At 39.6% G+C, this 27,054-nt stretch overlaps 1 protein-coding gene across 1 annotated transcript in view; it reads right to left on the bottom strand.

Annotated features, from left to right (window-relative positions):
- The window catches only part of LOC122805262 (dynein axonemal heavy chain 11-like), a 4,596,980-nt gene that overhangs the window by 3,417,140 nt on the left and 1,152,786 nt on the right, over positions 1-27,054 (bottom strand). Inside the window, exon 18 of the mRNA XM_044075350.1 lies at positions 11,627-11,785. Within this exon, the coding sequence (XP_043931285.1) occupies positions 11,627-11,785 (159 nt within the window). The remainder of the gene's footprint in view (positions 1-11,626; positions 11,786-27,054) is intronic.

Here is a 27,054-nt window from a genome sequence, read left to right as displayed (position 1 = left end):
ACACAAATGGAAATATTTATGGAAAACAAATATGCTAAGGTTAGATGAAGTTGAGGCTCAAGAATTAATAGCTAAGATGGGTGGGGATAAGAAAATACAGACCATTTTCAGTTTTGAACCATGACTGTGAAGTGTTTATATCTAAAGCTGGTGAAACACTAGCTAAGGTTTTGTAAAATCTGACAAATATGGGTCAATGTGGTTTTGTGGAGGGGAAGCAAATGTTTGACAATGTTAATGGAACAATGATAATCCAGAGTGCAAAGTGCAAAAAGGCCCTACTATTGTTGTTGGGTCTTGATGTAGACAAGGCATTCAGTAGAGTTAGTTGGGACTTTATGAGTAGAGCAATGGAAGCATTTGTGTTTCCCAATAGAATAACAGGGTTAATTGAGATGATATATGAAAAGTCAGAGGCAAGAATGAAAGTGAGAAGGTTCTTCTCTGATAAACTGTATTTAAACAGAGGAACAAGACAGAGATATGATATTTTCAGTTCATCTACCCCATATTTAAAGCAATTAACAATGAAAATAAGAACTTTACAAATTTAAAGGTATAACTGGTATGGCACTCAAGAAAATTTAGCCTTACTTGTAGGTGACAACTTTGTATTTGATAAAATCCAGAAAATTATATATCAGTGTTGCGGAACATTTTTAGACAATTTAAATTTTTTTTCGGGATATAAAATAAATGAAGATAAAACCAAGGCTATAGTAGTGGTAATCCATGTTCCCACGCATAAACTTTTTAAGCAATACATATTTATGGAAATGTGATCAAATGAAGTATTTAGGTGTTTGGATTAAAAAGGATTCTATTATGGCAGATAAGAATAAGTAGGAAGACACTCAACAAAATGTACTACAAAACTGAAAATTTAGAAACTTTTACTGTGCATATGGACAGGAAGGCATAAGCAATGAAGATGTTTCTAGTCCCTTTAATACTATATACAAATCAGGCATATTTTTATCAATCACAGGAGAAGCTGTGGACCACAATTAATGAGTTATAAAAAATGATATGGGAGAGAAAGAGGGCAAGAATTAAGTGGCATACATTATTTTTCTCCACAGAGCAAAAGTTAGAATGCCTGTAAGGTGCAAACTACCTTGAGGTGTACATGTTTAAGGTATTGTATCATTATATATCCTAAGGGTGGAGACTTCAAATAAGACAGCACCACTTCTGTCCCACAATGTCTCTGCTGCACTGAACTGAGCTGCCCAGCTTTTCTGTACTGCAGACAGATATTTCAACCTAGTTTATCACATGTTCATGGAGCTTTTTATGAAAAATAGTGTCTTCAACTTGGTAATCTGTCTGCAGATAAGGTGTCTTCCTCAAGGAGCCTACTGATGATGAATAAGATTTCAGACAGTATATTTCCAGTAAATCGTGAAGCTGTTTCAAAATTTCACTTCACTTATTGATGTCTAGATAAATACCCTTCTAGATGCTTTGTTTATTTTCTTGTCTTGGTTTGGGTATCTATTAGATTTCATAGGTGACACCCTATGCAATTTTATCACCACATTAAACAGGTCATAACTAAAACAAACAAAAAATTAGATACTTTATACCACATCAGTCCTTCACTAACTGACCATAACAGAATAAGCACTGTCACAATGCTTCTGTTAATAACACTCCTCTGTGCAGTCCATGTGCTAGTCAACTTACAGACCACTCAAAGTGCTTGAAAATGTTATAACAAAGTATTCCACTTTGCTGCAAATATGCCATACTGTTCCCACCACTGCTCTACACTAAAATAATGCATTGGACTGAACTAAACCTCATTAGCAAACCTGATGTAATCTTTCTTTCCTCAGTATTAACATGGTTCCACAAAATTACACCTCTTCTCCCTTAATTATTCCCATTCTTCAGCCTTAAATATTTTAAGTAGACTTTGCCTTTACTACCTCCTCCACACCATTACCCAATTCAAACTTGATTCATCACACTTAAATAGTCTCATATATTACCCATGCATCTCTTACCACTACTTCCTATTCCCATATACACCTCTATCTCAGACTTTCAAATATCTATTCACCATATGCAAAACTTTTTATAAAACGAACATCAGTTACTAACATTCATCTCAGATATCTTTATTCTCATGATGTCTACCACCTTTTAGCTAATGTCCTTTTTTCCCACTATTCTCCACTGCCCCCTCTAAACTATTTACTGCTACCTCTTTTTTTGTATAATATAAACTTTCCAGTTTGCTTCTAGCCATTGCAATGAACTTTGTATGTATGCATATATGTTACATTTTTTTTATCCTTTGCTTGGAGCTTTTTTTCCCCTGATCCTCTGTAAAAAAGAGGTTTTATTACTGAGTTGGAGTTTTCCAGCAAACAAAAGTAAATACATAAATTTCAGAGTATTCATTTGGTCTGGGTAATGTTCCAGATGCTTTCAAGCAGGAATTTGTTATTCCATTCCATAAGAAACTGACTTTATACCTCACAATGCTGTATACATTCAGGCCCATCTTTAATCTCCCAGTTTTGGGAAACATTGTAGAAAAAGTAGTGCCAAAATAGTCAAAAAGTCATCTGACCTACCCTAACTTGCTGGATACTGATTTCTGTCCAGTTTTAGGAAATACAACAGCACGAAGATTGTACTGGCAAAAAATCATGGATGAACTCCTGATTAAGAGACTGTAGATTATGTTACATCCTTATCCTACTCAGACTCCCTGCAGAGTTTGAGGTGGTAGCCCATGATATTCTACTTGCAGCCTCTGTGCTACTTTCATGGACTAGTTCATTCTTGACTTAGTTCTGAATTAACTAGTAGTGCCTAGAGACCGGTGTCTACCTTGTAGCAGACACCAGTCTCTAGTATGGCTTATAGACTGGTATATGCTACAAAGTATTCTGATGCTTCACAGTTATCCCAAGGGGTTCTGCAAGGATTGGTATTGGGAACTTTGTTATTAATGGCCTGTACTCTGTATTCAGTTGGCATAATCTGAGAACTTGACATTTATTTATTTATTTATTGACATTTATTTACTGAGATAGTCCAACTAGGTAATAGATACCAATTTTCAGCAGAGCCCTGGGGAGAAAAGCTCCAGAGAGTTAAATAACATCAAATAAAACAGTAGGATAGATGTAATTAAAAAAGCATATACACATACAATTTGACAGTGGAATACATAGGATACAATAAAGCACAATAAGACAATCAGTATATATGAATGCATTAGAAGCCTAGTCTAAAATGTTTCTTGATGTAAATCATAGAGGGGAGGTTTATAGGCATAGCCACGCATTAGTGAGAAATTCTTTGAGAGAGGACATAAATACATGGAGCTTTAATATAGTTCTGATTGACTTGGGATAATTTGGCTCTGCAGTGTGCGTATAGACTTTGTTGCATACTTTTTTTTGGTTTATAGATTTCAGGCAATTTTTTTGTCTTGAGAGTGCAGAGGGCAATCTGGGAGACAGTGATAAAGTAGTGAAGAGATAAAAGGGCAGGAAGAGGGGTTATATACTATTTTACGGGTTACAAGAAAGTTATGCATGGGCTGCTTCATGATGTGGGAGTTCTAGCCAGTTGACATCACCTTATGCAAAGTAATGATAAGTGGTATATGACAGGTTAGCTGCAAATCGAGCTATCTTATTATAGCATTGCTCCAGCTGTGATTTAACAGTGATCTTTATGTTAGTCAAAAGAGGTGAACCACAGAGAACAGAGGGTAAAACATAAGAGTTAGCTAGGTTGATTCTAAAACAATAAGTAAGGATTTTTTGCTCTATATAGCAGACCTAGCTTTTGATTATTTTTTATATAGTTTTGTATGTCAAGATCACTGTAAGTTGTCATCTATGGTGACTCCAAGCAATTTGGTATGGGTAACTACTTCAATAGCTGTATTGTTTAGAAAGATAATGTGGAAGTTCCTTTTAGCATTGGCATGGAACTTTGGAAAAAATAGTAGTAGTTTAGCCTTTTGGGGATTAAGTTTATTTTGATGCAGCAACAGTTTAACTGAGTTGAAGGCATCTTGTGCCATGGATTGTTGTAGTGGGCTATCAGATGAGCAGATGAGAGTTGATTCATCTGCATGTTGAAGAGTATGCAAGAGATATCACAGCTATGTGATAATACTCAGCTTCGCCTCTCTTTTGAGCCTTCCCTTGGAACTGTCAGTGGTGCTATCAAAGCTTGCTATCTAAACATCCTGAACTGGAATGTATATAACTGGCTGAAAGTAAATGCTTCTAAGCCAAAGGTTTTAATAGTGCAAGTTACAGAGTAAATTCCGTCTTCCTCTTGACTTGAGCCTTCCACAATGCACACCAAAGACAGTTTCCCAAAGGTTAGTAGATCACAAATTTTGGGGTGGCATTTATTTTTTAATTTTCATTACAAGATCAGGTGTCAGTAGTGGTTAAATCTTTCTTTTTACATCTGAAGAACTTTATCAGTATCAAGTGCCTTCTCTCTAAAAGTGATTAGGCACTATAAAAACAAACCTTCAAAAATCAGATTTTTAAGAGTTAGTGAATACTTTCATATAGATCACATCTTCTAACCTTCTTGATATCTACTGAACACTCTGTATTACCTTTAACAAATTCTGTCCTCCTAATTTCTATCTAGTCTGCTTGCTACAACTCTCTTGTATACATTTAAGCTATATTCCCCTAATCTATCTACATTTCAACACATCTCACCTTTTTAACCCTTGACTATGATACTCTTGACCCATCCACTTACAAATCATCATCACTGTCAACCACCTTTTTTCCCCCATTTTCTATATCAGGTCAGGGTGTCACAACAACTGTCATCATTTCTTGTGATTTAATGCTGCTCTCTCACCTTCTTCAACAATCAGGCCTAGCTGTCGCAGGTCTTCTCTCTTGTCCAACCATGTTTGGGCAAATAGTACGAGTGGTAAAGATTTTAGTGAATCTTAGCTTAGATATAATGCATAGTTTTCAAATTATTCATGAAGCAGATACAATGTCAACCTTGCCTGCAAATGCTCATATTCTTAAGATGTAGCTAAATGAAGCATTAGTTAGTGACACACACATTATATATATATATATATATATATATATATATATATATATATATATATATATATAAACATATACCTCGACCTTTAAATATCAAAAATCTGGACAAAGTTCCATGAAAAATAAGTACAACTGGACAAAAATCTGGATGCTAATTAACATAACATTTGCATGAATAACAATAATATGACTCAGCCCACTCTAACAGAACTGTGGGATATCAACATTCAAATACAAGCCGAAAAACAAACAAAAATAACAAACTATAAAAAGAACAACAGGGTTTATTTACATTAACATTTTAACTTTTACAAAGCTTTGCACTTGCATAAAACTAAAATGTCCTGTTCTGTCTTTTGCCTCTTATGTTTGGTCCATTCCTCATAAAATTTGTTTTCTGGCAAATCATTGAGGATTGAAGTCATAAATAATACTAAATAATGACAGATATTTGAGTTTCATATCCTTCAGAAAATACACAATAATGTAAAAGCTGTCATTCCAGCAACTTTCTAAGTTTATAGGAGCAATGTTTACAATTGGTCCCTATTTTTGGGCATTTGTCCCCACATTTTTTCTGGCTTTGTCAAGATTTATTGCCCTGAGAGGTTGAAAGGCATGTGCATAACTCTCAACCTCTTAGAACAAGAAATCTGGACAAATCCATAAATAGTGGCTGGGACAAAAGCCCAAATATAGGGACATTTTTTTTTAATTATTGCTCTTACAAACTTAAATAATTGACAGAATAACTGATTTTACATTAGGATGAATTTTCTGTAGGGTTTGAAATATGAAATGTCTGTCATCATTTTCTGACTTCCATCCTCAGTTATTTTCCAGAAAACCAAAATTGCATGAGGAACAAGCCAAACATATGAAGGGAAAAATCTGGATAGTCAGCAAAAATCTGGACAGTTGAGAGGTATGCATCTTACTCGAAGGATCAGTTTTGCATGGGGGGAGGTCTAAGCCTTTAATGGGAAATGCTTATAAATAATGTCTACTTCCCGCACTGTATTCTTGTGTTATGCTTTAACACACCTCAGTATCTTACACCCTACTTCATATTATACTTTCTTTTAAGTCTTTTATTGCCTCAGTATCCATAAGTTAAACTATCAATCTGAAAATGTAGAAAATGTCCACATTTTATAGATTCAATAGCACCACCCACTCTCACCAATCACATACTTGCTGTCCTTTATTTACAAGACCTCATTCTAAAGTCCTGGAAACTGAAATATTCTGTCATCTCACACTTCAGCTAACAGAAAATCACCCCATTGCCGTAATAAATATTATGGTACTGCACAAAAACATATACTCCACTATATGCCTAAAACATTATTCTAAACAATTACGTTCCGTGAGGGAACAAAATTAAATGTTAATTACCAAATACCATATGTAAATCTGGAACAGAATGACTCTCTATCACCCAAGAGTAGGATCAAAATGGTCATGTTCATCCAAACTCTGAAACCACCATACTTCCCCTCAAAACTACAAATCTCAGCTGAAATCAAAAGCAGCCAAAATTAACATAAAATCAGACTCAACCACAGTGCAATCGATAGTATAAGTGTGCTTTACTGTACAAATTCATCCATAAAAATCAAATCATACTATCTGACCAGCTTGCATCGTAACAGCATTTTGTTCAATAGGTTCATGGGCAAGTACTGGGCTAGCTGCCCTTGCAAGTATACCTCACAAAAGTACTGTACTGACAAATTCCACTGTTTCTGTAGAATTACCACCATCAATCTGCAGTTCACAAGCCAATAATACTTTTGACTAAATGTACTAGCAATCTTTCAACTTCCAGTGCTACTTTCTAAACAGGAATAATACCTGCAGGTTCCTTACCTCCTGCTCCCCTCCATGATGCAGTTTATACTCTACAAAATAGTCTAACTTAGCCACATCTCCAGCAGCCAGATTGCAAACACATACGCAAAGCTAACAAACTAACAAAACAACTGTGCAGAGCTTATCGAGTGTAAAGCCACTGTAAATCCACCTCAGTATGGTACTTAAAATTAGTACAATGTTCCACCATGATAAAAAAAAAACAGCACATGTATTATAAGAACAATAAAAGATGATACAAACCTTAGAGTTTTGTCCTCAAAAGTTCAGGGACTTCATCAGAGTGATTTGTACAGGCAATATTCCATGTTTAAATAAAAAAGCCAGCCAAGGCCACAAAGTACATTAAGCCATACATTAACTTATTTAAATGGACTACAAAAACACACTGAAAGCTAAACTTTGTCCCTACAATAAACTGATAAATTCTGTGGTATCAAGAAGGAGCCAACAGTATTCCAAACTCAAAATTTATTAGAACAACTTTAGCGCTTTTGTTACGTACATCACATAGAACTTCCTCAGAGCTATATCTGTTATTAATGACACTTCTTTTATGCATAATTAAAATCACATGATACACTGTAACACCCAACCTACCAATTAAAATTGATTGCAAGGTAAAACCATACAGAACGATAAAAATAGAAATAACAATGAACTATGCAGCGTCATAGTATTTCAACCTTAAAACAGAATTAATAGCCATTGAATCATTCAAACCTGAAACACATTGCATTAACTAAAATTTGACATTTTTATTCACATTTATTAAGATATTTGTCTATAATAAAACCCTTTTTATCTTGTGTTAGCTGCTCCATAACTGCAAAGCAAAACTGTAGTCCTTATTTAGTATATGTGTCTGAAAAGGGCATTTGTGGTCTTAAATTTTTGTACATCTTGTTCCTACAATAAATTTGCTGGTTTTTTATCACAATGGAATATTGTATTTATTTTAAGTACTGTATTGATGTGGATTTACCATGGCATTATGCTCAATCAACTCTGCACAATTGTTTTGTTGGTTCGCTGGTTGTGGTTTCTTCAACATATGCAAAGCTCTTAACTAGCACACAAACCCAGGGCCATGCACTTCCAGTACCAAGCATGAGGCATCAGTGTCTTATTCAGGGGGGCACATATTCCAAAGACATTCATTTGATAATAGCTGTTGCCATCCAGTTACATTCAGAGTTGTTCATCTACTTTTTAGATGAACGTTCACTTTTGTTCTCATTGCCTCATGTAGATATAAAAATTAAAATAAAAAAATTGGGATTGAAAGGAAGCCACTCAGGAATTTGTGGCACCCTATTATTTATACCTCAAAAACAGTAAATACTGAGGAATTTGGTACAGTTGAGAGGTATGTATGTATATATATATATATATATATATATATATATATATATATATATTTATTTAAACTCATAACATAGGCAATCATACCTGTATATAAATGAAAACAAACCATATCAACATATTTTCAGCTGCAAACATTATACATCACTTAAAATCTTGTCTGCAGTCATTGTCAATCAAACATTACATAGCTCATTCGCTTCCCTTCTTGTTTTAAACCTCATTACTCCTCCAAAATATTATTCTGTTTACATTGTTCCCATGATTCCCATTTTTTTCTATGCAATCTGCTTCCACCCTTTTCTAAAGATCCTAAGTTCTTTTATCAGTGGTGGTGGTGCTGCGGTAGCATTGTCGTCTCACAATAAGTCGCTGTCCGGTTCGATTCTCAGCTAGAGCGTCATCTGTGTGGAGACATGCATGAATGGGTGTACCTTCGTTGAAGGTTGTGCATCAGGGCTGGTAACTCGGCACGTAAAAATCAGCTACCAATCATTAGCAGACTGGAGTTCCACTGTGGCGACCCCTAACCGGGAAAAGCCAAAAGACACAACAGCTACTCCCAGTTCTTTCATCTCTGTTACTATATTCACTACTTCTAGTACGGTTGTTTTAGCTGTGATGTCCATTTTCTAATAACTGGTTTTGGCAGCTGTGATGCCCATGCCCTGGCCCAGCAATCAAGGAGCCTCAATCCTCACCACTAACACCAGTGAGTGGCATCTCATACAGGAGGAAAGATAACAAATAGACACAGTAAAGTGCAATTTCCCTTAAGGGCACATGGAGATCACAGTCAGTCTGGGGCTGGCCACTCCCTTGCCCTCCAGGTCCCCAATAAAACTCCCCACTGGCACAGGTATAGGGTCCAGATCTCAGCCTAGAGAGCCAACTAAAACCTCCAGCACCCTCTCTGTCCAACCAGTGCTTCGTGTCCCTGCCCAAGTAGCTGACACACACACACACACACACACACACACACACACACACACACACACACACACTTTGAGAAGAGTTTATACAACCACACAGACATTCTTGGGGAAGGCTACCACAGGTTTTCCAGCTGTGCCCCTTTTTCCCAAACTTATACAGTAGTACCAGCTGCCACCACCCACTAATATTTAACAGCTACTCAAAGGCCCTTAAAAGGGTGTCTAATTATTACTGTGCAATATTATTATCCAATTGGCAGTATAGCCCAGGGCTAACACTATTGAAGTGGCTTTGTACAATTTTACCAATGGCATGTAAGTACTTTAAAGAGCTTAAATTATCTCTACAAAAACAGCCACAGTTAAAAGGGTTTAAAAATATTTAATAACAAATAGTCAAAACACAAGACAATGCTTTTTACTACACAGTGCTAATCAAGAGTTCAGAGATCACAGAGAAATACTTAAAATAATTCAGTAGTACAGTTCTGACATCACAGAAAAACACTTAGTCTAATATTTCTAGTTTCTAGCTATTTCTAAGAGAAAACACAAATCTAAAATAAACTTACATATAGAGCAAGACATCACTGGAGAGTTAGATGGTCAAGACAAAATGCTTAATGCTCTCTGATTCTCTCTGTTTAAATTGATATTACAGTCCTGATTCACATTACATCATTCTTCACACTTTCCTGGGGTTCCCAGGCTAACAGGCTACATTCTTTAGTAAGTTCACACCAAGTCAGGAAGCAAAGCCATTAAGGACATTTATGCATGCAATTCTGGCCATTAACTCTGGCCTTAAAACAATAGTAAGAATTCCTTCATCTAGACCAGCCGGAGCCGTGTTTCGACATCAAAGGGTCACAACATGCTTTACTTGGTCAGTAACTGTTGTTACATTTTTTCCAGTTCCACATGTAACACTATTTTTACCATTTAAGACAACAAGCCTATGGTTTACATTAATATTTACAGATGACAGAATTATCTCCAAAATTCTATCTGGCTAGGCTGGCAGCCTTCATCTATCTTCACCCAATCTTCACAGCAGCCACCAGAATTAAACTGAGCAAGGCCTTACTATGTGAAAGCAATTCTGATTCTGTATCACAACTTAAAAAAATAATTTCCTTAGTTACACCAATTTGCTCACTAAGTATTTTTTACAGAGTAGTCTGCAGGGAATTTTTAAAGGCTGTCAACTCATATAACTCCCAAAAATATGTTCCCAGTTATCACTTTCTTCCCCAGCACACCTCCAACATTTGCAATCTACCTGAGGAAAAATTATTTGGCGTCTACTTGGTGCATACTATACCTATGAAAACACTTCCACAAAGATTTTAAATCTTCTAGACTTTGTTGCATATTTGAGAGCCATGCATCCTTCCACTGTTTCTTTGTGAATTGCTTATCCAACCTCTCTACAGAATCCTTTCTAACCTCTTTGGATTTCCATAGTTACCATGCAATATTTTATATGCCCTACTAATTATCCCTTTTTTAATAGCAATTTCTGGTGTAGATTCAACTAAAAATCCAGTGTTGGTCTTTCACTTAGGATCCTCCAATTCCTTTCTCTTTGCCTGTACTCTGATATCAATCCTTAATAGGGAAGGCAATCTCTAGCCTGCAGTCTAAATTAATTCATGGCCTCTTCCCATTCTATTACTTTTCCCTTTCTAATTATTTGCTCCCAGTACCTTGGTTCTCTGTCAAATTCCAGCAACCTCCTGCTTATTCTCTATACTCCTAATTGCAGTCATTCTCATTGGTAGAATCTCATTTCTCCATTCTTGTGTTGGGTTGTTTCTTAGAATACTTTCTACTTCTTTATGACTATAACATTCTATATGGTTATTGTTATTATCCTTAAAGGATCTGCATCCAAAATCTCAGTCTCTCCTGATTTTTTTGAGTTTTCCCTGTTTCATCATCATCCCTTTCTATTTTGAATTATAGCTTTCTGCCTGTGGTATATACTGGAGCCTCAACTGCATAGCTCTAAATTACCCCTTCAAATCAGGCAATCCCAAACACCGTTTTTATTGGAAGGATCAACTTATCCCACTTGGCACTGCAACTGTACAAACTTGCACTGTAACAATAAACCATGAGAATATATTCTTGTGGAAGAGAGCTTTCTATATCCAAGTTCTGGACAATTATTACTCTATCCACACAATTCAAAATAATTGTAGTAATATGTGTCTGTTTTTAGACAGTTAGCTATCTTATTTGCAATACAGTAAACAGTAGCTCAGAGAGAAACTATGACTACTTCCCTAAAATAAAACCATACAGATTATGTAAAAGTTAAAATGGAGTTTAATTAATATGAAGAACACAATAATTATTATAATACAAGCTTACCCTGACAAAAAAGACCATATCCCAAACTGCTTTCAGTAGGATGATATCAGAACGGCACTGCTTCAACTGCTTATACTCTGGCACATTCACTTCAAAAAGAGCTGCTGTATCCTGAAGTCCTTTCATTTCTGCTTCAAGCCTTGCAATATTTCTATGCATCTTGAAGTTAAAAATTAAAACAAACAAAAAAAAGTTGAAAATGTTTAGCCAAGCTATTTTACACTTCCTTAAACAGTTGGTACAAATCTGACAGTAAGAAATGAGAAATATTCTGTCTAAATGTATTTATACCACGTAGGCAGAAATATATGTACTGACTGTGATATTTAGATAATAATAAAAAGTCACTGTTTAGCAGACAAGCTTACATGCCTAGCTAAAAAGACAAAGGACAGATGTATCTAGCACCTAAGATGAGAAACAAAGCACAATCTTCACAACATATAAGCCCAGGTTCAAAGTACTACACAATATGTTGTTATGCTATTATACATATAAACATGTATATATATTTTAGTTTAAACTTTGTGGGTATATAATTAGGGCAATCAGCATCAACCCCTCTCTTTCTATTTTGTACATGAGGTCAGGATGTCTCATCAGCAGTGACCATGACCTAAAGCCAGCATTCACACCACAGAGTGGTAAGCCCTGCCATTTACCAGGCAACTCTGTGATGACCTCTCTCCATAGATCTGTGTGTCTAGAAAATTGGTAGCATGCCTGTAGCTATATATCCTGTCAACTGTAGATTATAATAGGGGTGAAATGGGTTGCTGCTCATGGCCCACTGCTCCAAGAGGCTGCCTATCCAGCATGCTGCACTCTTGCTCATCCCGCTACAATTAGCCTTTCTTTCAATACCTTCAGCACTGCTAACTCAGTTTAACTTACCAGTAATTTTACACGTGTTAGTTAAAAGAAAAAGCATTCAAACATTGCTGCTAGTATTTTCTTATACTTGAGAGTCAAACTCTGTTCAAACATGTGCAGCATTGCAAGTTTGAAAGAATTTGTCATCCAAGCATAAGGAAATACCAATAACATATTTTTTCACCTCTGTCTGAATGCGGCACTTGGATGCGTATTGCACATAAGTCTGAATGCCTGTGAAAGAGTTTAGCAGGTAGAGAATGGAGTCCTGCAATGGGCAAGGTAATTTCATTTTTCTTTTTTTTTTTTTGTGTGTGTGTGTGGGGGGGGGGGGGGGGGTAATGTTCCTGATAGTGTTTCACCATATCATCAAACTGATCTGTCTATGATTTTGCAGAACATCCCTAATTTTTCTCAAGCATCTGCCTTATATGTTGAAAGGTTTTTGATTTTCTGGTAAATCACTGATAATTACAGTCAGTCAATAAAGCTAGATGTTAAGGTTTTATACTTTATCTTTCAGAATGCAGATTGGTACAAAACTTATTATTCCTTTAACTTTTTGAGTGGACTAGTGTAATATTTAAAAACTGTTGTTGCGCAAAGAAGTTGAGAGATATGTGTCTCATATTTTTGCTCTGTTCCATGTAAAATCCATGTTTTTCTGGGCTATCAACTGCTGCATTCAGTCAATAATGGCATTTTTATGTTTAGACTTCATAAAATGCATTCTAGTGCAAAACCCTGTTATTCTACCATGTTTCTAATCATAAAAGAGCAATAGTTAAAATATTTTTTGTTTGGCTTTGTCCTTGTTTTTTGCTGTAAGAGTTGAATGAGAGAGACTCCTACTCTTCTCAAGAAATGACCACTTCATTTAGGTATACAGCAACATACACTAAACTGGGATTTAATATTGTATCCATCAGTTTCTGAAAGGTGGCTGGAGATCTTTGGACTGACTGGTAACACTGAGAACCAAAACAGACTGTCAGGGGTTATAAAGACTGTGGCTTTGGTAAAGGTCATATGCATTCCCTTCTGTGCTCATTTTATTCAGAAGGTCCTCAGTTCACTGCTTTTTTAATTTTCTTCTCTTTATATGGTAACATTCATATCTGTCTTACTGAATAACTACAGCCAAATTATAGCCTATTTTTCAGCTTTTGTAACAAATTTCTTTTCCTGTGAATTATCCTGGATTTCCACGAGTGTCACTAGATTGTCCCTCAATTTCTATGCTGAAAAAGTATATCATGTTGCTATTCTACTTCTTCCTTATTAAGTGTATCAACTCACTCCATGAATTTTCCTTCCTATCACATTTTCCATAAAGTTTTAAAACAGGAGAAATGTTTTTCTAGTATTGCACCATGAGTCAGGATTACAGCCACAGGATATAACAGGTTTCCTAGAGCTGTTTGTATTTCTATATGTGCAAAGAGATATTCTTTTCTATCACCATGAATTGGTTCATAGGAGGGTACTAGGCTATTACCCCTAGGGCCTTTACAAGTTTATCCATGTTATACCCTTGTTCCCTTATTGACCAAGTTGTATGGTCTATATTTGCAGCAAGAGTCTATGATTAGCACCAACTGGCCTTATCCAAGAGGGACATAGGTGACACCCCCAGGGTAAATTTATGGTCTCCCATCCAGATGTCTAAGTTATGCTTAAATAGGATAATTGAAGACCTCTGCTTTACATGAATTGGGAGTTTGTTCCAGAGGACTGGCAATCTCTAGGAGACATATATGCCTCTCCAGCATGTCCTGTTAATGTTGCAGGCTAGGTTAAGATCCCTAGAGCAAGCGAGTGATGTTGTCCCATTTGACTTGTGGATATGCAGCATTTCCATTAGGGTAGGGTCCAAGACTGTTCTGTAGGCCAGGCATAAGTTGCCTCTCAGCAGACTATAAGATAGAGTATAGTGACAGGGCCTTCAGTCTGTCCATGTAGGTCATGTGTTGAAGGCCCTGAATTTTCTTGGTGAGAAACCTCTAAGGTCTCTCCAGCTGCTGCACATGTCTGGTAAGGTACATACAAAAGGGAGCATTGTACTCTATTAGTGATCTGATGAGAAATGAGTACAGAGGAGTTATAACATCCTTAGTTCTGGATGTGATGACCTTACTTATGAGATGTGCAATGTAGTAGGCCATCCTTACCACTGTGAATACATAGTGATCGAAGTGAAGGTTGCTGTCAACCTGTGTTCCCAAATCTCTCACCACAGGGTTTGAGGTAAGGGGGGGGTACTGTTAATATTGTAATGTGCATGGACTTCTCCTTTGCCAAAAGGGATGACAACACATTTTTTGCACTTAGTTTAAGTCTGTGCCTTTGGCATCAATCATTTGTCTGTGCAAGCCCTTTTTGGAGTATGTCAACATCATTGGGGGACATACAGGATCATAGGAAGTTACTACGCTATTGGCCCTGAGGCCCTTACAAGCCTAGCCAAGAGTTTAGCCCATTTTAGATAAGTCAGCACCCAAAGCCCCAGGGGTGTATTTTCTGTTTCCCATCCAGTTATCCAGGTTGTGCTTAAAAAGGGACAATGAGGTAGTCTGCTTGACGTGGAGAGAGAGTCTATTCCACAGATGGGAAAATCTCTGGGACACAAATCTGTCCTGCCAACAAGTCCTACTGATGTCACAGTCTAGGTTGAGGTCACTTGTGTGGGTTACTCAAGTAGAGCTTGACTTGCGGATATGCAGCAGTCCCATCAAGGCGGGGTCTGAGATTGCTTTGTATGCCAAACAGAGGTCACCTCTGAGGAGTCTGTATAAAACTGAGTAGAGGAACAGGACCTTTAGCCTATCTGTGTAGGGTAGATGTTTGAGGTCCTGGATTCTTCAGTTGAGGAATCACTATGGTCTCTCCAGCTGCTGCATGTGCTTTGTGAGGTTCATGCCAAAGGGGGCATTGTACTCAATAATTGGCCTTATAAGGGAAAAATACAGGGATTTATGACCTCCTTGTCCCTGGGTGAGATACCCTTACTTATGAGGTGGGCCATGTAGAAAGCTTTCCATACAACAGAAGCAACATGGTGGTCAAAAGGCAGGTTGCTATCAACCTGGGTGCCCAAATCCCTCACGACTGATTGCATGCTTAGGACACTGTTATTAATGTGATAATATGTGGGGACATCACTCTCCCCAAAGGGGATGATGATGCATTTTTTGGCATTCAGCTTGAGGCCATGTTTCTGGCACCAGTCATTTGTTTGGGTGAGACCCTCTTGGAGGACATCCACATCACTTGGGGAATTGATGACCACACCCAGCTTGCAGTCATCTGCAAACTTGGTCAGCCATAGCCCACTGGTTTTGGCCTGCACCTCAGAGAAGTATATCCTGAATAACAGAGACCCCAAAACCAATCCTAAGTGGTACGCCACTCATTACAGGTCTACTGCTTGAGGTGGCTTCCCCTATTTTGACTGGGTGGGTTCTATCAGTGAGCCACTTTGCTACCCATCTGGTAACATTGATGCTTAGTTGAGAGCGTTTATCTATTATGCCAGAGTGGGGAAGAGTGTTGAAGGCTTTGGCCAGGTTAAGGTAGGAGGTGTGCACCATCTTTCTCTCATCTATGGCTTTGGTGACTGTCTCAAAGAAGTTGACTAGATTTAACAGACATGACCTCCCCTTGACAAAGCCAAACTGTGTGGGGTCAAGTGTTTGGAGGTTGCCAATGTCCCTGTTAATTGGATCCATGATAATCTGTTTGATGGTCTTGCAGATCAGGCTAGTTAAGCTGATGGGTCTATAATTTCCCGGATCGGCGGACGCTCCACCTTTGTCTAAAGGGATGACAGTGGCTGTCCTCCACTCAGCTGAGACAAAGCCAGTACTCTGGCTTTGGTTGAATAGGGTGCCTAATGGTGCTGCAAGTTCATGCCTGAGTTCATACAGGATGCAGCATGGGATGTATTGAGTCCCACGGAGGCTGTATTTTTTTCCTTTGAGAGGGCAGTGATGACCTGTTCCCTAGAGATAAGGGGAGGGGGGCAGGTACTGGGGATGTCCTGATTTACTGATGGGGGGACAGAGGGGTGACGTTTTCACTGAATCTGTCAGCCAGTAGGTTGGCTATATCTACAGCATTTGTGTATGTAGTGTCCTTGACCACCAGATCTGAACAGATCCGGGTGCTTCCTTTGAGATTACGGACATATGTGAAGATGGCCTTATGATTGTGGACAATTTGGACTCGAAGTTTGCTTTAGAGGATTTCACTAGTGCTCTTATTTGCTTGTTCAGGATAAGGAGAGATTGCTTCCAATTGGGCACCTGCTCCTTCTTGGTCCTGGCAGCAATTTTTTTCTTTCTGTTATATAGCTTATTTATTGCAGATGTCCACCAGACAGGTTTACTCTTCCTTGCGGATGATATTGTCCTTTCAGGTATTCCTGATTTCATGCATCTATATAAATGCTTGTATATTACTTTGGTGTAGATTTGGACAATGGTGCCAGTTTCTACAGAGGGGGGAGGGGGCTGTGAAGCTGTTTATACCATCCCTCAGGAGGTTGTAATCAGTTCTAAAGAAGTTTTTTTGTTTGACCCTAGCTATGGGGGGGGGGGGGTCAGGGGAGATGGTGACTTCGAAGGTGTTCGCTTTATGGTCAGATCTTACCAGGGATGATGATACTCTAGGGGTGATGCAGTGATTACTCACGTTGGTTAATACCAAGTCCAAGATATTATCACCTCTTGTGGGGGTATCAACTAGCTGTACCAAGGCATTTGCACTGATAAAATCGAGGAATCTCTGGGCATTTGTGTTCTGGCATGAGTAGTTTTTCCAGTCTATGGTTAGGTAGTTAAAGTCACCCAGGATCAGTTAAAGGGTTGAATCTTAATAGATTCAAAGAGGTCCCGATAGGTTGACTGGGCATCTTGAGTCAAATTTGAGGGCCTATAGCTAGCTATAATTTGAATAGGGGTCTTGTCAATGGTTAACTGTGCCTGGAGTACCTCATGTGCATCATACTGTTTGACCAGCTACCCACAGTTTGGGGTCTGAATGTATGACAGGATGAGTAACCAGGTAAGGCTGGGATACTCTCTGCAGCTTTGAACCAGGTTTCTGTGACTGCACAAATGTCAGCATCTTCCAGGGTTAAGAATGGTTGCAATGAGTGCAGTTTCATGTCTAGACTTCTAGCATTTAGCAGCATGACCTTTCATTTGCATTATGTTGAAATCTTTATGTTGGTAGTATCGACCTCATGACCTTTTCTAAAAAAGGCACTATGGGGAAGGCAAGGGCCTTTGCCAGAAGTCTGGAGCCCAAGTGAGACAGATGCAGGCCATCTCTAGCAAAGTATTGTGGTCTGTCGATCATATCTTCCCAGGCTGTCAGGTACTGGATCTGCCTAGAATAACACCAATTGTTTAAGTCAATCATTTTCTGTTTGTATTGAGGCATCATTCTGGGTGATGGTAGAATACCGCTTAAGGCTAGAAACATACCTGCCTGGGCACATATTCAGCAAGCTCAATCATGTCTTTCTTCATATAGTCAAGGGAGGTATGTCTCAAGTTGTTCACACCAACATGGACTATGACAGAGTCATAAGAGTACCTGTTATTGAGGGACTTGAGTGCATGTGTGATATGGCAGATTCCGGCACCTGACAAACAACTAGCCATGACTCTCTCCTTATCCAGCCTGGTGAGAAGCACATCCGTGTGTCTCACAATGGAGTCTCCTATGACTAATATGTTCGGTTTATAGTTTCATAGTTTAGTACTAGGCTATCTGCCCTGGGGCATTTATAAGCCTAGCTATAGTGATGTGGCTTTCGCCACCCCATGTAATGGTACAAAAGTGTACAGAAATAGATTTAGAATACTGTGCCTCTGTCTAGTAGTGACACAGTGAAGACCCCCTTACATAATAGAATTAGTTTACTGTGCCTCTGTCTAGTAGTGACACAGAGATGACCCCCGGGGTAAACCTACGATCTCCCATCCACTCGTCAAGATTTCTCTTGAAGAGAGTCAGTGAGGGGCTCTGCCTAACATGAACTGGGATTCTGTTCCAGAGTATGGGAAGCCTCTGGGTTATGAATCTGTCCCTCCAGCATGTCCTATTCATATTTGTGCTGAGGTTTAAATCTTTAGCTCTCGTGGTCCTGATGGATTTGGATTTTTTGAGGTGGAGCATGTTCATTAATTCTTGATTGGACATGGCCTTGTACATCAGGCACAGATCACCTCTGAGTAGGCGGTATGCTACTGAATAGAGCTGGAGTTTCTTTAGTCTGGTAGCATATGACATATGTTGGAGACCCTTGATCCTCTTGGTGAGGTACTTTTGAGGTCTTTCCAGCTGCTGCAAGTGCCGGGTGAGGTACATACCAAATGGGGCATTGTACTCAATCATGGGCCTGATAAGGGAGGAGTATAGGGGTACAATGACCTCCTTTGATCTGGATGTGAATCCCTTCATGATAAGGTGGGCAAGGTAGAAAGTCTTTCTAACCACTTTGGCAATGTGGGTGTCAAATGAGAGGTCACTATCGACTTGGGTCCCCAGGTCTCTGATTACTTTTTCTGTACTCAGTGGGTTACTGTCTATGTGATAATTTGTGGGTACTTTGTTTTTCCCAAAGGGGATGACTATACATTTTTTGGCATTTAGTTTAAGGCCATGACTCCGGCACCAGTTGTCCGTTTCAGTGAGGCCTTTCTGTAGGATGTATGTGTCAGCTGGTGTATCGACTATGGCGCCTAGTTTGCAGTCATCTGCGAACTTTGTCAGCCACAACCCTCCCATGTTTGCTTTCATATCTGAGAAATAAATGCCAAACAAGAGGGGTCCCAGGACAGAGCCCTGTGGGACACCACTTGTGACTGGCTTTGAGTCTGACATGGCTCCAGCGATTTTGACTTTATGGGTTCTATCCTTTAGCCAGTTTGCAACCCATCTTGTGACATATGGATTTACATTTAAGCTGTTGAGCTTGTCTATGATGCCTGAGTGGGGTATTGTGTCGAAAGCTTTAGCCAAGTCCAGGTAGGCTGTATGGACTGCTTTGCCCTCGTCAATGGCTCTAGTGACTGTTTAGAAAAAGTTAACCAGGTTCAAAAGGCAGGATCTGCTCTTTACAAAGCCGAACTGGGTGGGATCAAGTGTCTGTAGGTCCCCAATGTCTCTGTTTATGAGTTCCATAATGATTCTTTCCATAGCTTTGCAGACCAGGCTGGTTAAGCTTATGGGGCGGTAGTTACCAGGGTCTGTAGAAGTGCCTCCTTTGTGGAGTGGGACCACTGTTGCTGTACGCCAGTGTTCAGGTACATATCCTGTAGTAAGGCTAAGGTTAAATAGCATTTTTATGTGCGGGTTTAGCTCCTCTTGGAGTTCACGTAGCACGCAACCCGGGATACTGTCAGGTCCCATTGATGCTGTGTTTCTAGCTTTGCTGAGGGCGGTTCTCACCTGGATATCTGAGATGACAGGGAGGTTACATTCAGCTGGGATAAGTATTTCTTCTTTTGGGGGTGAGGGAGGGGAGAAATTTGCACTGAACCTGTCTGCCAGAATGTTGGCAATATCTGTGGGTTCAGTGTATTTTTTGTCATTGTGAACTAACTCTGAGCATATCTGAGGGTTTCCGCCCAGGTTTCTAACATAGCAGAAGAAGGCCTTGTGGTTATCTTTAGTGTCCATAGCGATTTTTCTCTCAAAGTTGGCCTTGGATGTTTTTATGAGAGAACGTAGCTTTCTACTAGTGCTGATCAGAGATGCCTTCTCTTTATGGGATTTTGCTCTGTCGTGCAGTAGCTTCCTTCTTTTGTTATACAATTTGTTTATGGCTGGGGTCCACCAGACAGGACGCCTGCCCTTGGTGGAGAGGGTCTTGGTTTTATTTGGGATTGCATGATCCATGCATTCTTGGAGATGTCCATAGAAAGCATTTGTGGGATGTGGTTTCCACTGGTCCAGTGGGCTTAAAGGATACCATCTCAGTCTTAAGAAGTGTAAAGTCGGCTTTTGAGAAGTTTTTCACTGTAGTATTTTGTGTTGGGGGTGGAGGTGGGATATGTATATCCAGGGTGATTAGTTTGTGGTCAGATCTCACTAGTGAGGGGTATACTTCCCATGTGGAGCACTTTGTCCCCATGTTTGTGATGATCAGGTCTAGTATATTATCTCCCCTTGTGGGAGAGGTGACTAGCTGTTCCATTGCATTTGAATTTATGAATTCCAGGAACCTTTAGGCTAGGGTGTTAGGGCTAGAATAATGCACCCAGTCTATGTTAGGGTAGTTGAAGTCTCCCAATATGATGGTGTTTGGTGAGACATTCATATCCTCCAATGTTTTCAGGAAGGCTGAATGGGGTTCCTGAGATTGGGAGGGTGGTCTGTTGCATGCTACCAGTTGTATAGCAGTTTTGCCTACGGTTAGTTGCACCTGATGGTCTCTGATGCTTCATGTGTTGCCACTAACCTGGAGGTGTGGGTGTCCTTGATGAATATGGACACTCCCCCTCCCTTTTTGGTTTGGCCCGAGTTTTGGGGCCAAAAAGCATGATACAAGGTATAGCCTGGTAGCGCTGGGGTGCTCTCAGCAGCCTTGAACCAGGTTTCAGTTATTGCACAGACATCAATGTTTTCCATACTGAGGAGTGCTTCGAGAGCCTGCATCTTGAGATTTGGACTTCTGGCGTTGAGCAGCATTACCCTTAATTTTTTTCCATTTTTGTTTTCTAAGGAGGTGGGTTTGTCTTTTGAGCCTTGCCTAAAAAAGGCACTATGGGGGTGGCAAGAGCCTTAGCCAATATCCGGAAGCCCAGTGGTGACAGATGCAAGTCGTCCCTTGCGAAGCAGCGTGGCTTGTCCAGCATGTCATCCCAAGCAGACAGACATTGGATCCCCCTAGAATGACACCAGTAATTGAGCCAATTATTAAAGCTGATCATCTTGTCTTTGTATTGTGGCATCATTCTTGGTGAGGGCAAGATGCTGCTCAGGGTCAGGGTCATACCAGCCTGGGCTACATAATCAGAGAGCTCCTCTATGTCTCTTTTCATGTAGTCCAGGGAGGTACATCTCAGGTCATTCACACCGGCATGGACAATGACTGAGTCATATTTGTACTTGCTTTGGAGTGACCTGAGTGCGTGTGTTATGTGGCGGATCCTAGCTCCTGATAGGCAGCTCACCATTACCCTCTCCTTGTTCAGCCTGGTAAGCGGAACGTCAGTGTGTCTGACTATAGAGTCACCTATTACTAGTGTATCAGGCATGGTGTTTGGCCTTAAGGGCTGTGATTGTTTGACACACTGATTTATTGAAGTATGTGTTGCATGTGTTATGTTTTGAGGCGGTGGATTTTTGGATGTCTGCTTTGGGAGCCTCTGTTGTTTTGGTAAGTTTTTTGTTAGAGCCTCCGAGTATGTCTTTGTGTTATTATGTGTTTGGTTTGCAGTTGTGGTAGGTCTATGTGGGACTGGGTTTGCTGTGTGTGTGGTTACCTTCTCCTCCTGTCTGGTCTTGCCAGTCCTGAGTTGAGAGAGTTCAGCCTCCAGTTTGCCTATATAGTTGCATCTCTCACATGTATTTGTGTTTGTTGGGAGGAGGAGAGGGTTGTCTGTGTACATGAGACAATTGTAGCATTGGCTCAAGATTCCCAGATTAACCAGCTGAACCAGAGAGGATGCTAGTAATCTACCACTCGACATGCTAGAATATTATAAGGAATGCTGTGCCTTTAAGGGAAGTGGGTACTCACAGGGGTGGTAGGTGGATGTAGTGCTTACTTTAGTTTGAGAGTGCTTACTTAGAAGAGAGGTTTTGAGAACAAGTGCTAGGCTTATAATAAAGCGAGTAGAATGATTATTATAAGAGTAGAGCTTTCTTAAGGGAAAATTTGAAGAACAGACTTGGCGGAGCCAGAAAAAGTTTAGCCTTGTTTAACCGGCGCTGCTCTATGCGCACAATCGCGCAAACGCGGATTTTAAACAGGGAACTTCAAAAGAGCTAGAAATGGTCCAAAACAACCAATTACTACAAGCTCTTGTGCTGAGGTCACTCCTTCAGGGACAGATAGGCTGCTCAAGTCTCCCCACTCCCACTGGTGAGCAAAGAAACTTCCTTCTATCCAAGTAAGGCAATGGACAACACAGCCCAGAATACAGCAAAGCCTGTATACTGGTCTAAACTAGTCGAGGAGAGGAGGGAAAACAAGGATATTTTTTGGGGTTTTTTTTTGTTTTTGAGAAAGAAACAGTAATAAATCAGTTACACAGGCTAGCACACTTTAGTGGGCAGCCTCAACAGTTAAATTTAACAAACAAACAAACTTTCGACCAATTTTCGACCAAATGTAACTTTAAGTGCAGATAATATATAATGCAACAAACAGCTAAAAAAAAAGGTTAGGCCTTAGTTGTTGTGAGACACAGGTATGTGGACTATGCGTGACATGTGGTGTGGAGGGTTGTGGAGTTCGCATGTGTTTTTGCCTCTGAGGTCTCCTTTGTTTGAGTTTGTTTTTGTTGAGAACCTCCATGTATGTGGGTGTGTATTGTGTAGTTGTGAGTGGTGTTTGAGGTTTAGTGCTTGTGTTGACAACCTTCTCAGTGCCAGATATACTGGCTTGTGAAGGACAGAGCATAGACTCTAGGTTCTTAATGTAATGGCATCTCTCACAAATTGTGTTTCTAGGTGGTAGCAGCAGATGGTTGTCCATGCACATAAGGCAGTTGGTACACTGTCTCAGGATGCCCAGATCAACAAGGCTGGCAGGAGAGACCATAGGAAATTGTCCATCCATATTTGTCAGAATCTGAGGGAGAAAGGCCGGGGAGAGCTAAAGGGTAGGCCTAAAGCCCAAGTGCTTAAACCAAAACTAACAGGTTTAAAATAACACTTACAGTTTAAACAGGCTAAAAACAAGCAGTAATGAATGGAGCAGAAAAGATGCAATTTAGCACTTTTGAGAACAAGTAGCAGAAAAAAGCAAGATGAAGTAATAGATTAGGAGGAGGAAACACAAATACCATAAAAGCAGCTGAATAAAGTGTTTTTTTTTAGTAAAGTGGAAAGGGAGAAAGGAGGAACAGAAGATAATTCAAGGTTAAGAAACTAAGGGGATTGACCTTCCCAAATGTCCTCTCTGCATTAAGTAGAATGAGCTAATGAGAATGGACTGGGAGGAGACTCCCAGATCAAATTTACAGTAGTGGTGGGCAACTGCAAAGCTACCAAGTTTAAGAACAAGACAACAATGGGGAGGGAGGGTGGTAAACTATGCTACAGCTTCTAGCTACACTATTTTAGGCAGAAAACACTACAGAAATGTGTAATGTTTATCACAGCAGAAAAGCAGCAGTGAGACACTAAATGAAAGTTTTAAACAGTAAAAAGGAAGAAGGAGACTCTACAGAATGCTTTTAACTGCAACAAATCAGTTATATGATACACTCCTTGGCAGGAAAATCAGAACAAACAGATGCTTAACAAATGGAGAAAATTTCCAGTTAATAACTTTCACACAGTGAAAGTAGCTAAAAAAAGCTTTACAAACAGTGAGACAGTAACAAAAATGTTTTAACAGGCTTAGTAAGACAGACAATTACAGTACAACAGTGCATATTAATTTACAACAATAAAATAGAGTACAAAGGCAGTAGGCAATAAAAAGTGCAATGAATGGTAAGAATAAACAATAACTAGTAAAAATAAGCAAGAAAACAAGATACTTATTGTTATATATCACAGATCAAAGTTGTGGTCAGTGCCCCTCCTTCATTCAGCTCAGTGTGAATAAGCAGAAACCCTCTCAAAGGTAGGGCCTAAGTACCAGAAGGTTCAAACTGAAACAACTTAAAAAAAGCTCAGAAGAACCAATGGACTTCTAAGAAATAGATTCCAAACAGTAGGGGGGTTAGCACATATCCTTGTGGTACACCACTGGTAACTGATCTGCTGGCAGAGGTGGAATCCACAACTTTGACTGTATGTGTTTTTTTGGTGAGCCAGTTGACTACCCACCCATCTACTGACATATAAGTTTTGCCTTCATCCAGGGCTTTGGTGACATTCTTGAAGAAGTCCACCAGGTTTAATAAGCATGAGCTACCTTTAATGAAGGCAAATTGGGTTGGATCAAGAGTTTAAAGGTCACCTATTTCTTTGTTGATGAAGGCCATGATGATTCTTTCCATGGCCTTGCAGATAAGGCTGGTTAGGCTGATGAGCCTATAATTCCCAGGGTCAGTTGATGGGGCCCCTTTGTGCAAGAGAATTACTGTTGCTGTTTTCACTCTGCTGGGTCAAAGCCAGTACTTAGACTGTGGTTGAAGAGAGTGCCAAGTAGTTCTGCTAGGTCATGTTTTAGACCATTTAGTAGGCAGCCTGGTATGTTATCCAGTCCCATATAGGCTGTGTATCTGGCCATAGAGTGTGTGGTTATGACCTGCACTTTGGGGAAACTAGGCATGGTGACAGGTATGCTTTGTGGTATGTCTGGTGTGGACAGGGGGTGATGTATGTGCCAAATCTGTCTGCTAGCAGGATGGCAATGTTCTCAGGGTCAGTATGAGTACCATCCACTACCAGTTCAGCACAAAGCTGGGCCTTTCCTTTTAGATTTCTCATGTAGCTAAAGAATGCCTTGTGATTATCCTTAGCTACAGATGCTAGTTTAGCTTCATAATTGGCTTTAGAGGACTTTACAAGATATCTAATTTGCTTGTTCAAGCTGTGGAGGGTGTCCTTCCTCTGCTACGTCAGATCCCTTTTGTTCTTGGACATTGGTTTCTTCCTCTTGTTGTATCATCTATTTAGGCTTGATGTCAACCAGGGTGGCTTTTTTTTTTTTTTTTTTTTTTTTGTGAGGATCTTGTTTTGATCCATTCAGGTACAGCTGAGTCGATACATTTGTACAGGTGTTTATACAGAGCATTTGTGTACACCTCTGTATACCAGTCATTGTTGACAGTGGTAGCAGGGGGTTTGAAACTGTTTATGCCATCACTTAGGAGGCTATAGTTTGCTTTGGAGAAATTTTTCATCCTTTTTGCTCTTGTGGGGTGTCAGGAATGATCATTACTTTGAACTAGACTGATTTATGATCAGACCCTACCAGGGAGGGAAATACACAAGGAGGTAGTGCAGAGACCCTGTGTTGGTGAGTACTAAGTGTAGGACATTTGAGTGCCTTGTCGGGTGCAGACTATCTGTTACAGAGCATTTGTTTTAATAAAGTCCACGAACCTTAGGATGACCATGTTTGTGCTCATATATGACTCCCAACCAAAGGAAGGATTGTTGAAATCACCCATGATCAAGGTGTCTGGCTGTATAGAGAGTGACTCAAGTAGGTCCAGGTAGGCAGACTGGTTCTCGTGGTTCCTGGTTGGGGACCTATAGCTAACAATGATATGGAAGGGGGTTTTACCTATAGTTAGTTGGACTTGAAGTAGCTCTAGGGAGTCGTATGGTTTGGCCAGTATTGAGGTGTATTTGTCTTTAATGAAGATGGATACAGCTCTGCCTTTGGTTCTTTCATGCTCGTTTTGAGGTCTGAACATGCGGACTGCGTTGTAGCATTACATGGCCAGGGTACTCTCTGTGGCCTTGAACCATGTCTCTGTGACTGCACAGACATCGGCATCTTCCAAGGTAAAGAGTGCTTCTAGTGAGTGCAGTTTCTGATTTAGACTCCTAGCATTAAGCAGCATAACCTTGAATTTCTCTCTAGTGGATTTTTTTACATCGGAAATTTTGTTGTTGGGGCATTGCCTTAAAAAGGCACTATGGGGTAAGCAAGTACGTTTGCCAGTAACAGAAAGCCAAGAGTCAACAGGTGAAGACCATCTCTGGCATAGCAGTGTGGTCTGTTGACCATATCTTCCCACGCTAACGGATACTGGGTCCCATCCCCAGACTTGACACCAGAAGCTAAGACAGTTGTTGAAGTCAATCATTTTTTGTTTATATTGAAGCATCATCCTGGGTGAAGGTAGAATGCTGCTTAGGGCTAGGAACATACCTGCCTGGGACACATAATCTGAGAGCTCAGTCAAGTCTTTATTCATGTAGTCCAGTGAGATACGTCTCAAGTCATTTACTCCAACATTTATTTATTTATTTATTTATTTATTTATTTATTTATTTATTTATTTTACATTTGTTCACCGGGATAGTCCGACTGGATAAATGTCCATTTTCAGCAGAGGCCCGGGGAGAAAAGTTCCACAAAGACAAATTACACAGCTTACACAGAAGTTAGCAAACAATTATAAAAACAAAGTGATTATATACAATGGGTTAGTAGTGATTCCCTAGTAGGGACTCACAATTCTCATGGACAGAGAATTAAAAGTAAGAGACATCAGATTGGAAGCACAGCTTGCTGATGTAGTTACAAGTTATGATAATTGCAGAATATGCTTTTAGTTTATAACTTAATCAGGGTTGGTACATGGGCATAGCCAATTCACTTTGAGATACTGTTTGAGGTTTTTTTGAAGAGAATTTTGGAGGATTGTAGGGTTATATAGTTTGGCAACGAATTCCAGGTT

Source organism: Protopterus annectens, chromosome 6.part1 (genome assembly GCF_019279795.1).
Source record: "Protopterus annectens isolate FY-2018-M chromosome 6.part1, PAN1.0, whole genome shotgun sequence".
Classification (NCBI taxonomy): domain Eukaryota; kingdom Metazoa; phylum Chordata; order Ceratodontiformes; family Protopteridae; genus Protopterus; species Protopterus annectens.
The sequence above is the reverse complement of the archived record's forward strand: the minus strand, read 5'-3'. Positions and strand labels throughout refer to the sequence as shown.